This window comes from Lytechinus pictus, chromosome 17 (genome assembly GCF_037042905.1).
Source record: "Lytechinus pictus isolate F3 Inbred chromosome 17, Lp3.0, whole genome shotgun sequence".
Classification (NCBI taxonomy): domain Eukaryota; kingdom Metazoa; phylum Echinodermata; class Echinoidea; order Temnopleuroida; family Toxopneustidae; genus Lytechinus; species Lytechinus pictus.
Window position 1 is genome coordinate 27,007,611 of NC_087261.1, and position 14,012 is coordinate 27,021,622.

Genomic DNA, 14,012 nt, shown 5'->3' on the forward strand with positions numbered 1-14,012 from the left:
TAAAAGACAGTAGTTGCAGCAAACAATTATTTCCTGAGAAAGTCTTTTAAATCAAGGCTAATTGTCAAAATATTATCACACATCAAGTCTGATACATTAATGTAAACTTATCTTTGTAAAATCATGAAATCGTAGCTCAATATCGATAATTCTGATGATCACTAACACAGAAAAGCATATGTGGGACAGTGTATCAATTTTGCCCTCGAAAAATTTGATGGAATTCTGTGCTTATTTTGCTCATTTCTCAGCAATTACAAAGAACAGAAACCATACTGGATGAGAGTATGTATTTATATGTCCATAATAGTCATACTTACACTGAATCAGCAACAAACGGACTCAGGAAACGACCTTGTTCCAGGTTAATTCGATAAATTTCAGGACTGCAAAAAACAAACAAATAAGCCCAAAACACAATGAATACAGATTTATCAAGACCACAAGATGGGGAATTTTTGTTTTCTTAAAAGTTAAGTGATGATAAGTGGGAAAGCATTAAGTGATGATCTTGAGGCAGTCTGTCTTGAGTCAGCTACCATGCATGCCTCCAAAGCCTGAAACTGCCTACACTTGCCTATAGTAGACACCGATCAGACATGATGCAGATCTTCAAATTAGTGACTGGTATTGACGACTTTTGTCCAGACCAACTCTTTACACTGTCTAGATCAGAGAGAACACGTGGGCACAATTTGAAAATTCAGAAGAATCAAGTTCGTTCAAAGCTGAGACAAGGCGTATTCTCGCAGAGTTGTCACACAATGGAATAATATACCAGATGAAGTTGTGATCAGTCAAACTGTCAACATGTTCAAATCACGTTTGGAAAAGGTGTACAATCCAGATGAAAATTTTCTTTGTCCATGTTCTACCCATGCCACTCAACGACAAACAAGTTTTAGGTACCAACGTCTGGATACAGAGGGGCGAATAAGTTGTGTATAACTTTATGCCTACTTCCAAGGTAAATTTTATGGAACAAACTCCCAAATTCCCTGAAAAAGATCGATTCAGTCAACAAATTCAAAACAGATCTTAAAACATACTTATTTAAATTGCACCTACTGTAGCTTCAACAAAATGAACTCATCAACACTTCTCCTCTCCTTTGTTTTGTCAAGCGCATAGAGACTATTTGTTGAGTTATGCGCTATACAAAAACTGACCATTATTATTAATCCAAGGTAAAAATATAACTGATTAAATGTATGCTAGTATTGGAGCACCTTCTTCATCTTACAATAAGCTTCTGATACTGTGATGAGATACATGATGGATAGTCCATGTAACAAATATTAATTACACGACCCGTAGATAGATCTTTGTCATTTTATTGGTTGTTTGATATCGATCCTTCAGCCCATTTTACAATGACGTCATCAACCGTGCAATTTTGGATCCATTCCTCAGGTAATTCAGGGTCCATTCAATTTTTTCCATTGCATGTGCACACCGACAGTGCAGGCACCATAAAAAACACTTGTTTGCAATGCGCGTGTTGTAGGTACACGACAACCAACAGGCCGAGCTCGCACTGCATGAGCATACTTTTTAATCAAATTTCATTAATTTCAATTAAAAATAATCTATTTGTAATCATTACGTCAAACCCCCATTTGCAGAAATACCGCAGTTCAGATTGCAAACTGCGGTATTAGACCCCAATTTGTATTTGAAATCTAAAAAATCATTTCCAAGCCCTGGGGTTCGTTTCATAAAGCTGTTCGTAAGTTAAGAGCGACTTAAACAACGACTGGTGATCATCGCCAATGGTTTGTACCATTTAGACAGGATCACCAGTCGCTCTTAACTTACGAACAGCTTTATGAAACACCCGCCTGATCAACCCCGCTTGGCCAGGTAATCCCCACAGGCCAGATTATGAGCGTTGAGCCAAGGACGAAATGATAAACAACAGCTGTGCTATTACGTAAGACTTCTCTGCCTGTAGAAGGACCTTCGGAATGAAATTATTGTATTCGATATTTAATCACGTTTTCAAAGGCATATTGTATTCAGAAATCCAATGCTAGTCCATTTTCAATTTCGAACGAAGAAAATCAACCTCGAAATAAGGAAAGTATGTGAATAAAAAATGGCGGCATGTTTTCCCTGACCGCGCTCGGGCTGTTGTGTTATCTTCGGACCGAGGTCAAGAAACAGGTGTTTTGATACTTACATTGCATGCCTGGGGCAGTAGGGTTTGTCGTACTTGGAGAAGAGAATTCATTGAGAAAAACTGGGGTATAGTGTTCTCAAATGGAGGTTTTTTGTCATGATGAAGGTGTCATATAAATCAAATAATGAATGTTCTTTTCATTCCTGCAATTAACAGAAAACTTCATTCGGTGAAAGATGAAATGAATGATCCATTATTTCAACTCGGCTACGCCTTCTTTGAATGGATCGTTTCATCTTTCACCTCATGAAGTCCAGTGCACTCATAAACATTCATTATTTGTATAAAGCACCATCTGAGTCTATGTGAATTGTACGATGGAGAATACCAGCTTACCTTACACCAACAAGGAAGAGGTCGCAGGATGCTTTGTGGTAGGCAAGGTCCCGTCCGAATTTGGGGATCCTGAGCCGATGGTAGCGGCCATATTTGGCATGGAACTCCACGTAGCGATCACATTGCAGGAATACAAGCTAGGAGAACAGGAATAAAGAGTCATTGGGTCGTAAAAAAAAATGTCAAAATTTAAGAAAATCATGAGTCAACCATCTTTCAGAAAACAGCCCTACAACCACGCGAGAATAAAATCCCAGCCATGGAGTAATTTTTTTCCGTAAATTTATCCACATTGTGATGAACTCAACCCAGGTGAGGTGAATGGGTACCCAGCAGGATTAATTCCTTGAATGCATGAGCGCTGAAAGGCAGCTATGGCTAAAGCTGGGGTAATAATAATAATAATGCGCCTCGGAATAGAATATTTCTAGATAGATGGCGCTATATAAATGCCTATTTTTAATTAAAACAACAAAAGGTTTCTTTAGAGGTAAATAAAAAATCATCTTACACATACAAAAAAAAAAAAATTATATCGTATTTCAGTAAAATTTTTTTGTACATGTATATCTCGTTTTTTTTTCTCAAAAGACTTGAATGAAAACATACCTTTGAATAGTCCTCGGAGAGCACATGAAACTTGACAACTATTTTTACCAAGAAATTAAAAGAGAGTGACAGAGATAGGCACAGATACAAACAGAGAGACAGAGAGGGAGTGAGAGGGAAAGAGAATATGATTTAATATAAGTTATGTGTTAAACATAATCTGTCCACAGCCAGGCATATACATGTACATATTGTGTATGGACAAAAACAAAACAAAACAGAAAGTTACTTTGGCCGCAGATTACAATTCATCAATAATCAATTTTCAAAAAAAATCTTTAAAAAGAAATGCTATCTGATATTGAAATCAAATTAATGCTCCTATCTGAAATGTTAAACTATGAAATGTTATCACTAAATAACTGATAATATCAAACAATTTGATTTTTCTTCCTTACTTTAAGGACGTTCCACAGTTATGTTTGTGCGCATTATGATCTGCGCATATTTTACACTCTGCGCGCTGACGTCACAATGGATGAACAGGTGATTAATTAGCTGTGGGTATGAACTGATTTTTCTCATCATCTGCACTCTAACTGCAGATCCGATGCGTTAGTTTATGGAGGTAAAAAACTTTAATTATTCCATGGACCATTAAAAAAAACATCTCTACAATTTTAAAATACTTTACTCTGCAGTGCTGCCAAAAATCACGAATATGACCCCGAGTTTGAATAAATGGTAGAGTGGTTTTGATTTTTTCTTCTCATAGATACAAAGCATTTGGCGCATTTTTGGTGTTTTAAAAAGCACATTTGCTCTAATGAAATGCTGATAGTTTGAAAACAAGCACATGAAGCCCTATTTTTTAATGTTTGCACCTCTTAGGTATACCTTCCTCTACAACTTTGCAAATTTTTGTGAAAATGACATGGATTTTGAATAAAGTGCAGCATTTATTGTACTTTTGTAGTTTGTTATTGATATCTTACTTTTTTGAGATTGGGTTTTTGTTATGTTTTACGCCATTTTTAAGAACCGACAGTGCTGTTAGACTTAAAATTGCAAACAAATAGCACTATAAATAGATTCTCCATTCTAACGATACACTTATTAACTCTCTCGCGAAATTTGATGACTTTTTCATGTATTTTGACTGAGTAATAGAGGTTTAAACTCATTATAGTGATCTTGCGAGGTCTAAAAATGCCAAATTCTTTTGAATGCGCAATCCGTAAGAACATTCATTCGGGTGAACTTTGAAGCTCCATAGCAAAAAATCAAGCACATGGACCTATGTTAATTTTTGCATATTTCGAATATTCAGGTTCTAAAGTATCTATGTGCAAAGTTTGGTGAAAATGACATGGATTTCATTTTAACTGTGGAACGTCCTTAAGATAAATACTAGTTGTGGTAAAGATCTCAAAACTAGTTCGAACAGAATCCGATAAAATTACCACCCAAGTGTTTGCAGGCATACATGATATGTGCTCAAATGGCTCTGGAAGAAAATACGTAATTGCTGAGAAATGGGCAAAATAAGCGTGGAATTCCATCAAATGTCAGGTATTTCTCCAAGCAATATTACTACACTGTCCCACATATGCTTTTCTGTGTCAAAAATATTGGTTTTTGAGCTAAGATTTATGATTACACAACGATAAGTTTACATACATGTACCAGATCTAGATATATGATAGTATAGTGACAATTAACCTTGATTTAAAAGACTTTCTCATGAAATAATTGTTTGCTGCAACTCCTTTCTTTTGCCTTTAAAGGCTGTCGCACACCTTACGATTGGTCTGCGACCCACTTTTGAAATAAAACGCATTAGAACTTGCTGCTGATATTGAGACATGGAATACATTACTGTGTAATGTTCTAAATCATTGTACGAATTCCCATGTTAAAATATGTGACAATGCTATCATCCTTATTACAATAAAAGCAAATTAAATTTCTAGTCATAAAGACGTCATAGCGATCATAAGATTGGCTAAGATTTAAAACCAATTTGGCCCTTACTCCAAAATAAAGGCTTGCAATCATCCAAAATTGTTACATTAGTATTCTTTCAGTTAATTTGAACCTCAAATATTAATAAAGATGCTTTTCATTCACATTCTCAGAAAATGAGCAAAGTCTGATTTGTTCCAAAATCGGATCGTGGACCAGTCGTCAGGGGTGCGGTAGCCTTAATATATGAACTCATGAGACCAAGAAGACGGTCTAAATTTTGGCATGCCTGATATCAGACAAAGACAAGGGCAAGCAGAAAATTTAAGGCACTTCTTTAGTTGCTCATAAAATAAAAGCCCACGGTAGCATAAAAAAAAAAATTTGCGATTCCTTGTACAGTTGATTTATAAACTTGATGAAGTACAATTGTTTGCAAGTAATGGTCAATGCAATCACCTAAATTAGCCCTACAATTTACTGCTCAGCTCTGTTACATGTATGTGACACTGGTCCAATTCCAATAGGACCAGCAACAACAATTTTTTGTCAGGTACTTTTCAGTATGGTCCTCTATATGTACTTTACATGAATTAATACAGAGATACCCGTACCTTCTGAATCCATGCATCTTTCAAACTTCATGGAAAGGTGGTTCACATCATAGCACCGGAATCTTGGCTTGTACGTGCCTGTCATTGAGAAGGGGGAGATGTAATCAAAATACACTAGTGAAAAGTCAATCGAAAGGGGCCATTCCACTATTCAAATCTGAAATCACAATTTAGTTTCAATTTTCAATATCAATGCATCTTTCAATCTTCACATTATCACATATATTTGTAAGGAAATTTTGAGATCAAGGCAACACATCATTTGCATTTGCATTTGTTTTTTTTCCAAGTATACAGTGTACCGGTATGTACGACAGGAATAGGATTTTTAGAAAATATAAATACAAATATAATACAAGCACACTGGACATAAGATTGTTAGAATACTGAAGTTACTGACCTGTGGCCAAAATATACTGTCCATCGGGAGAAACTTGAACACACCCACTGACTGTGGGCATCTCAAAGTCTTGGATGAGTTGGATCCGCTTTTGAACATCTGTGACAAAAAAGAATTAGATAGACATGTATTTCACTAATTTCACACCCTGTATTGCTTCAGTATTAATTCAATGATGTATTTGCGTTGAAACATGGAAAATGCCACTGGTAGGTATCCTTTCAAACTCTGTGGAATTCTCTTCCATGTCAGAGTAGGAAAACCCATACTTCAGTGACCCCCTTCAAGGGCAACCTGAAAACATACAGTCTGTTTAAGAGTGCTTTTTGACAGACATTGACTTATTGTTCAGACATGTATTATATATAAATAATTTCTGTTGAATTGTTCTGCTCTGAAGCGCCTTGAGCATCTACCGGGTAATCAAGATGGAAAGTGCACTATATAAATCTCATGTATTAATATTATTATTACTAAACCAATTATTCATGTCTAGAGAGAAGACTAGATGCCAAATCCTTTGTCTTTGTCAAATAAAGGCAGCCAGAGTACATACATGTAGTGAATCTAGTTTCACTACTTCAGACTATGCATTATGCAGTATGTGAAAACCAAAAGCCTGTGCCAAGGCAGCCATGGTACATAGCAAATCTAGTCTCACTTCTTCAGACTTTGCGATATGTACTATGCGGATTGCGAAAACCAGCAGTCTGTGCCTGCAGACTAGAGTGTACCATAGTGAGCTACAGGTAGGTGATGGTTTTCCCTTACAAAATAAAATCATGCGTAAAGGAAAATGATTTATTTTTTACAAAGGGACTTGCAAAGCAAAGAAAAATCTTGCTTGGCTGTAGATAGAATCTGCAGAAATAATGCATTGAGAAAACTGGGCAAATACTCATCCCAGGTCTTACAGAATACAATAATTTACATTTTGTAAAACATTTAATCTGTTTCATGGATAAAAATATAGAAACATAAAAAATCTGATTGGCCATAGAATCTGTAGACAGCAGTTGACACCAAGTGCATTTACACCAGTGATCCAACTTCATGCATGTTGAGTACCGGTAATAAAAAAAAAGCAAATTGCAAATATTCCCATGTTCATCTAAACTACTTACTTTACTTCATTCCTGATAAAGGTAAATGCCAGTCGTGGTAATGATCTCAAAATGAGTTCAAACAGAATCCAATGAAATTACCATCAGAGTGCCAAATGACTCTGGTAGAAAACGTGTAATTGCTGAGAATTTCTGGTATTTTTTTAGGGAATACAACATGTAATACACTGTCCACGTTTGCTTTTCTGTGTTAGTAATCATCAGAATTATCAGTTTTCAGCTAAGCTTTCATGATTTCACAAAGATAAGTTTACGTTAATGTACCAGATGTAGATAAATGATTATGTTGCAACCATTAACCTTGATCTAAAAGACTTTGTCATGAAATAATTGTTTGCCCTAACTACTTTCTTTTCCCTTTAAATATTCAACATATAGGGCAGCGAACATTGTACTACAAACATGTCTATAAATAATATGAAACAGGTGCTTACCATGGTCAGACTTTTGTAGTGCTCTTTTCTTCCTATCAGACAGCCACTGTGGAAAAAGAACAGAGCGTGAGAGAGACTTAGTTAAACTGAAACTTCTTGGCCCAAATTCACGAAGGTTGAACTCAAAGTCATTTCCTGTATAAAATTACGCTTTTAAATGTCCAATGCTGATGCACGTTTGTCACAGTGTGCCAAATTGATGCGAGCTGCTGTGGTCATCTTCACTATTTCATATAAATATAATAAAGACTACCATCAATACAATACTCGTTCCCACTCTAAATTCCATTATCCTGTAGCGTTCAATCAGTCAACCCTTTATTCATTTAAATCCACTGGTCCTCGAATATGGAATTCCCTCCCTTCCAATGTAATTTCTAGCACAAATGTTACTGCATTTAAAACAAAACTCAAAAGTTCACTTGTAATTATGTATGCTAATTAATCACATAATTCATTTCCACACCCTTTTCCTGACCCCCTCTCCCCTGTAGGTTTACCGTCTTATTTCTTATGTACTGTTTGTTATTGTTACCTTTTCACTTTTATGTACGTTTATATATATACATGTATGTATTGGGTGTCCCACTCATCAAGCTTTTGCTTTTAGGGGCACCCTAATCATTTAAACTATACTGTACATTCATGTATGATTTTGTATATATTTTGGTTTGTATATTTATAATTTTTTAAATGATTGAATAAATGAATTGAAAGGAAATGAAATTCATAAGTCCATTGTTTTTAATTAATGGGTTCACTATTTGGGGGGGGGGGTGCACTGTGACATGGGTTCAAGCGATGGTTTTTAAAACCTTTCTGAATTTGAGTCATTGAAATTTGAATCAAGATAGACCTGGAAGCTCAACTGCTGATAGAACATGCATTCTTCCAGTGTATTTGTGTAAATGTTAAAGGGGAATCCAGCCTTGGCCATAAAATGTTGTGTTGGGAAGGAGAAAAATAAATTAAACAGAATGGCAAAAGTTTGAAAGATATCGGACAAGCAATAAGAAAGTTATAGCTGCTTTAAAATTGAGATCACTAATACTATGTAGATTTCAAATTGGCAACTGGGTAAGTAAATTATGACAAGGGGCAAGGACAACTTTCCCATAGGCCATGTACTTTATTATCAGGGATTTGTGGTTTTCTCCTAAGTACCCATTCCCCTGGGGCAGTAATCTAAATATAATCCAGGTAGTATATTGTTTTATGTCCTCATGAAAGAAAAATATAATTTGAAATAAAACTTTTGGGAAAAATTACATTTTAGCCATAATATGTATTGGAGTACATTGAAGAGTAGTCCTCAGTCAGACTGCAGGTCCCAAGAAAGTGGCTTCTTTCATCCAAGTGATATTCATGACTTGAGATGTTTTGCATATTTAATGAGCTTGATGCGGACCAAAACACCTCTTTTCATTCGGTCATTGCTGCTCTAATTATGCATCGAATTTCATGAATTTGGTACCATTGTAAAGAAGAAGAATCATTCTTTCAGGTCATGTGTTTGGATTTATTCAAAGATTTTGTAATATAGGTTAAAATTTTGATCTAAAATATGCTACAAAATAAATATTTTCACCTGACAAAAGCTGCTATTTTCACACTTTATTTTTGTTTGAGCCCAAATGATTTTTATATCATGATAAAGCTGAATATGTATGCTTTGAAATGATATAGGTTTCAAAATAAGAATTGGTTTAATCGGGTCAAGATCACACTTTTCATTTGCCAAGTACATAAAGCAGCTTGAAAACAAGTATACTGCACTCTGATTGGTCAAAAAGACCACACAATGGCAAATTCCAACGGTTCCAGTGCCTGGGTTCGTGGGAAGGTCACACTTCCCATGTGGTAATCTCCTCAAATACCCCGCGCCTGTTGTTCTGTGAACCTTATCCAGCCAATCAGTACTCTGGATTTCATGCAAGTACAAAATTTCAGAAATCTCGTCTTGTACCTTGGTGGGAAAAGTGTGATCTTGACCCGATTAAAAGGTGCCGCATATCAAGAGTGGCATTGTGAGAAAGTACAGAAGTTCAGCTTTATGGTGATATAGATATCATTGAGGCTCAAAATAAAAAGTTTTGCACAATTTGCAAAAGAAAACAGAGGAAGAAAATTCAGTTTTGAGGCACAATTTCAGGCCAGAAATTTACTTATTTAACAAAATGTCGTATACAAAATAAATGACCAATATGAAAGAGTAACTTTTACTCTATCTGATGGTGCAATAATATTTCATTTAACTTGAGGTTAAAACAGGTAAATTCTTAGAGAAAGAAAATCTCATGAATCACGAGATTTTGCAAGGAGGAGGATTCAGCCACGAGATGATTTGGATGAATCTGGCCTTTTTGCTCATTAGCATAGGGACCTGCGGTCTGACTGGTCCTTGCCTTACATCACTTTGACATCCCATATGCAGCCAATTTGAAGTCTCCATGGGTATAGTGATTACCAATATTTACAACTTTTAAAAATTCATAACTTTCTTGTTGTTTGTCCAATATTGTTCAAACTTTCACCTATCAACTTGTCTGATTTTTCTTTTTCTTATAAAAACAAGTTTTTATTTGGGTTGGATTCCCCTTTAAGAGACAGAGAGAATGAGAAAGATATAGATCTATGTCAAGAAGGGGGTAGTGCACACTGAGAACCTTCCCCCGCCCCCCCCCAAAAAAAAACAATCACTTACTAGAGAGATCAGATACTTGAAATCTTATTACCCCCAAAAAATATTGTACCATCGGAGAGCTTGTGAAAAATGATGGTACTTAAATCGACCAATTATTTGAAATATTGAAGATTTGTGTTTAAATTATGAGGGACATACAAAAGTCATCAGTATCTTTGTGACATTTTCTTTATTACTTTATTACCGGATCTACTGGAAAAATGCAATTACTTATGCAGTCGTGTTTCCAGGTCTATCACTGTTGCTATCTCCATCTAACTATTAAAATAATGTGTGCCTGTGTGCTGTGCCAGAGTTACTATTCCCAAGGGTGAGTATATTGCACTGCAGACCAAAACTTGTCTAACTGTGACTTGAATCTGTTCAAAGTTGATGCAGTAACTATCTCTGCCGGCAAGGAGTTCCATTCATTTACAACTCTGGCACTGAAAGTATTTTTTCTAACATCCAGTCTGCTTCTCTTCACATACAATTTGCATGGATGTCCACGTGTCGTCTGAGTTGATGCAGATGCACCCATGGGTACATTACCGCCGCCGTGCACAGGATAACCGCTGGCACGGCACTTGCAATAATTTTTTTATTCTTTTGTAAAAATTAGAAATTTATCTACATTTTACATGAAGTAAGCTTTGGATATGAAACTTACCAAACGATATGAAGCCAATTTCAATTCCTCTCTGTCTTTCTGGTACTTTATATCGATGATTTTACTTGATGTCGAAGCAGGCATGCGGCCAATTCGCTGGTTTTCTCTATACGCACAGAGAGGGCGCGCGATATTATTTAATAAACTTGCTTGTTTGCGTCGTTTACGTCAGATCAGCTGTACTGCTGGTTGCGTTCTAGGCGCTCCGCATTTTTTTCGCTGTTCAGCGTTATTTTATGATGTAGCGCTATCAGCGATTATACGTGAGATGCCTGTTGATTTTTTTGGTACAATTTCCTATTATGCGCTGGCGACTTAAATCTAGACTGTTCGATAAGAAAAATTCGCATTTCGATTGTTGTTTGCGTAATTTCCACCGCAGTATTAAGGATCGGACGGAGTATCTTGGCTGAGATTTGAAGGTAAGCGTTTAAAATCTAGGGACAGTGATTTTCCGTTTCAAAAAATTGCCTTTTCCGTTTCAGCATGTCAGAAAACGGAAATTCCGTTCTCCCATAGACTTTGTACACACGGAAAAGTGACAATTCCGTTTACACATTTACATGCACACTCGCACTGGTCAAAATTTGTATCTGCTACTGTACCAACAACACAATAAAATCCGTTCTAATCGGATCTATGCGGGTGAATAAAATATTTTAACACACCCATTTTGCATGCATACATCCCCACCTTTCATATTATTAGCATTATTTCACGGTGAAATGATATTTCATCGATAATTTTGGGGGTTTTTGGACATCGTTATCATCAGTCAACGTCTTTTCCCAATCCGCCATCTTGGATTTTAAGTCCACGATATCGTGCTGTTACATCTTCAAACGTAGAGGGCAGCAACACACAACTGTGTACATGTAGCTGAACGATACATGTGTGCATGTGAAGCCCAACCCGGCCGGCCGGGTACGGGTACGGTGCGGGGTACAATCGAGTGTGCTGATGTCGAGTGCAGTCACGATGTGTGAATTGTCATGATAGTAGCGAAGTGAGATCGTGTTTTCTGGGTTTTTTTGGCCATTTAATATTCTCATTTTGTTGTGATTTTGGAGTAATTTCTGTTGCTATTCTGTGTATTTTGAGGGAAAATACGTTTTCCGTGATTTTCCGTTTGAAATGCCATTTTCCGTTTCAAAAGGCCCTTTCCGTGAATTCCGTCCGTTTTCCGCGATCGCGGAAAATCACTGTCCCTAAAAATCCCTTTTTATGAATATTTTGGAGCATATTTTAAAAATTAATTCAATGAACAGATTTAGATGAATAAATTTAGTATATTGTGAAGATTTTGGCGTGTGTCATTCTCTCACATTCGTGTGATGAATGAAAACGTCAAAATTCATTATGAAATGACATGCGTTGTGCGAGGTTAGTACAACTAACCTCGCATGTTTTTTATGTGAGTGCCCTTGGGTGCTCTTTTCCAAATATTGCGATCAGGAACAGCTGTATTTCAGCTTTGGCAGTAGAGGCGCACGGCCAATATTGGAGACTGTCTCCAATGTGGGAGATTATCTCCAATATCAGAGACTTTTGTAAAGAATTTGGCCCATTTTGGGTATCCAATTTCAGAGACAGTCTCCAGTTTTGGAGTCCAATTTCCTTTGTTTACATTTGCTGCAAAAGGATTACCTTGGCGGCAAATAAAAATGTGATAAGCAGATTCTTCATGAAAAATTACCCCTTTTCACCGTCTTCTTTTGTTTTGATAAGGAATTTTGTTGAATGTTGTCAATCACACACAAAACAAATGGGCTTCTGACCTCAGGCTCAGCCTCAGTGAGACAAAATTTTGGGTGGAAAAAATCATGCTTTTGTTGGTGTTGTTTCTTTTGTCCTTTTGCAAAGCAAGTCTCCAATGTGGGAGATTGTCTCCCCTATTGGAGAGAGAGAGTCTCCCATATTGGCCGTGCGCCTCTACTGTTTGGTCTCGATGTCGTTCGAATCCTCAGACATCACTTCGCGGATCGCTTGGCCTTGGCCTTGGATTCGCGTGCGCCGTAAAGTCTGAAGCCGAGTTATGCGAAACTGCATTAGGCCTAGTGCCCAGTAATTAATGCAAATTTCTAACGAGAAGCTGTTAGGCCTAACTAAGTATTTAAGTTAAATACTTACATGTACTGATGTAAGTTAGGCTTTTAAATTTAAGTAAAAAACGATTATCATGTAACCCTACAAAAAATGATATAAGTGGGACTGAACTGAACAACCACGCAAAAGAATATTTTGTAAGATCTTACCTCTGGTAAGCTTTTACCAGTGCTTAGGTTGTAAACCTTGACATTATTTGCAGAAGAAACTTGCATCCCTTTTACGAACACTAACGTCGAATATAAGAATCAGGATTTTCGTTCACAAACACGACTGTCTAAAGTTTGCAGCTTCCACTGTCCAGGTTGCAGATGGTAGACCACGTGCCTAATGACGTCAACCATTATCTACTGAATATTCATCAGCGCTGGTAGCCGGTCTCTAGCTCTGCATGCTAGGAGGGGGGGGGGGGGGGGAGTGTGTATTATTGATCCAGTCGTAGAGTACAGTATGTCTTGTCTTGGAGAAAGTCCCCAAATCCAAAAGTGGGGATTATTAGAATCACACCTACCAGAACGCATGAAAATCACTTCCTTTCTCCAGAACACAGTCCCCAACTCTCGCACAACTCTGTGGCAAAATGATAACACACACAAATGAAACACACACTGTATATAAACCAAACACTAGGGTTCTCTCCCTATTATATACTCGTGATCCAGTCCCCACTCAATGGGAAATCCAGTTTGATTTTCACGGCGGTGGGGACAGTTCCAACAGTATAGTATACTCGTGATCCAGTCCCCACTCAATGGGAAATCCAGTTTGATTTTCACGGCGGTGGGGATAGCTCCAACAGTATTCATACTCGTGATACCGTCCCCTCACAACATAAAATCGTGCTCGTTCAACAAGGGGATGGGGACAGTTTCCTGATGCATTGTGACAAGGATAAAACATCTTAGGGTATGGCTGCGGAAGCTGAGGGAGGGGGGGGGGGGGGGGGGGG

General features: G+C 37.1%; 1 protein-coding gene across 2 annotated transcripts in view; it reads right to left on the reverse strand.

The window, feature by feature from the left end:
* The window catches only part of LOC129280940 (nucleolar protein 10-like), a 40,149-nt gene extending 26,433 nt beyond the window's left edge, over positions 1-13,716 (reverse strand). Inside the window, exons 1-7 of one of the 2 annotated variants that reach the window (XR_010296188.1) lie at positions 13,213-13,435; positions 7,605-7,650; positions 6,047-6,145; positions 5,647-5,724; positions 3,128-3,165; positions 2,519-2,655; positions 321-386 (exon numbers count right to left, since the gene is read on the reverse strand). Coding sequence is in view for 1 of the 2 variants with exons in the window: in XM_064111801.1 (XP_063967871.1) it covers positions 321-386; positions 2,519-2,655; positions 3,128-3,165; positions 5,647-5,724; positions 6,047-6,145; positions 7,605-7,650; positions 13,213-13,278 (530 nt within the window). In the remaining variant the exon portion in view is untranslated. Of the gene's footprint in view, positions 1-320; positions 387-2,518; positions 2,656-3,127; positions 3,166-5,646; positions 5,725-6,046; positions 6,146-7,604; positions 7,651-13,212 lie in introns of both variants that reach the window. The other variant, XM_064111801.1, reaches the window with a different exon arrangement.
* Positions 13,717-14,012: the final 296 nt, after the last annotated feature.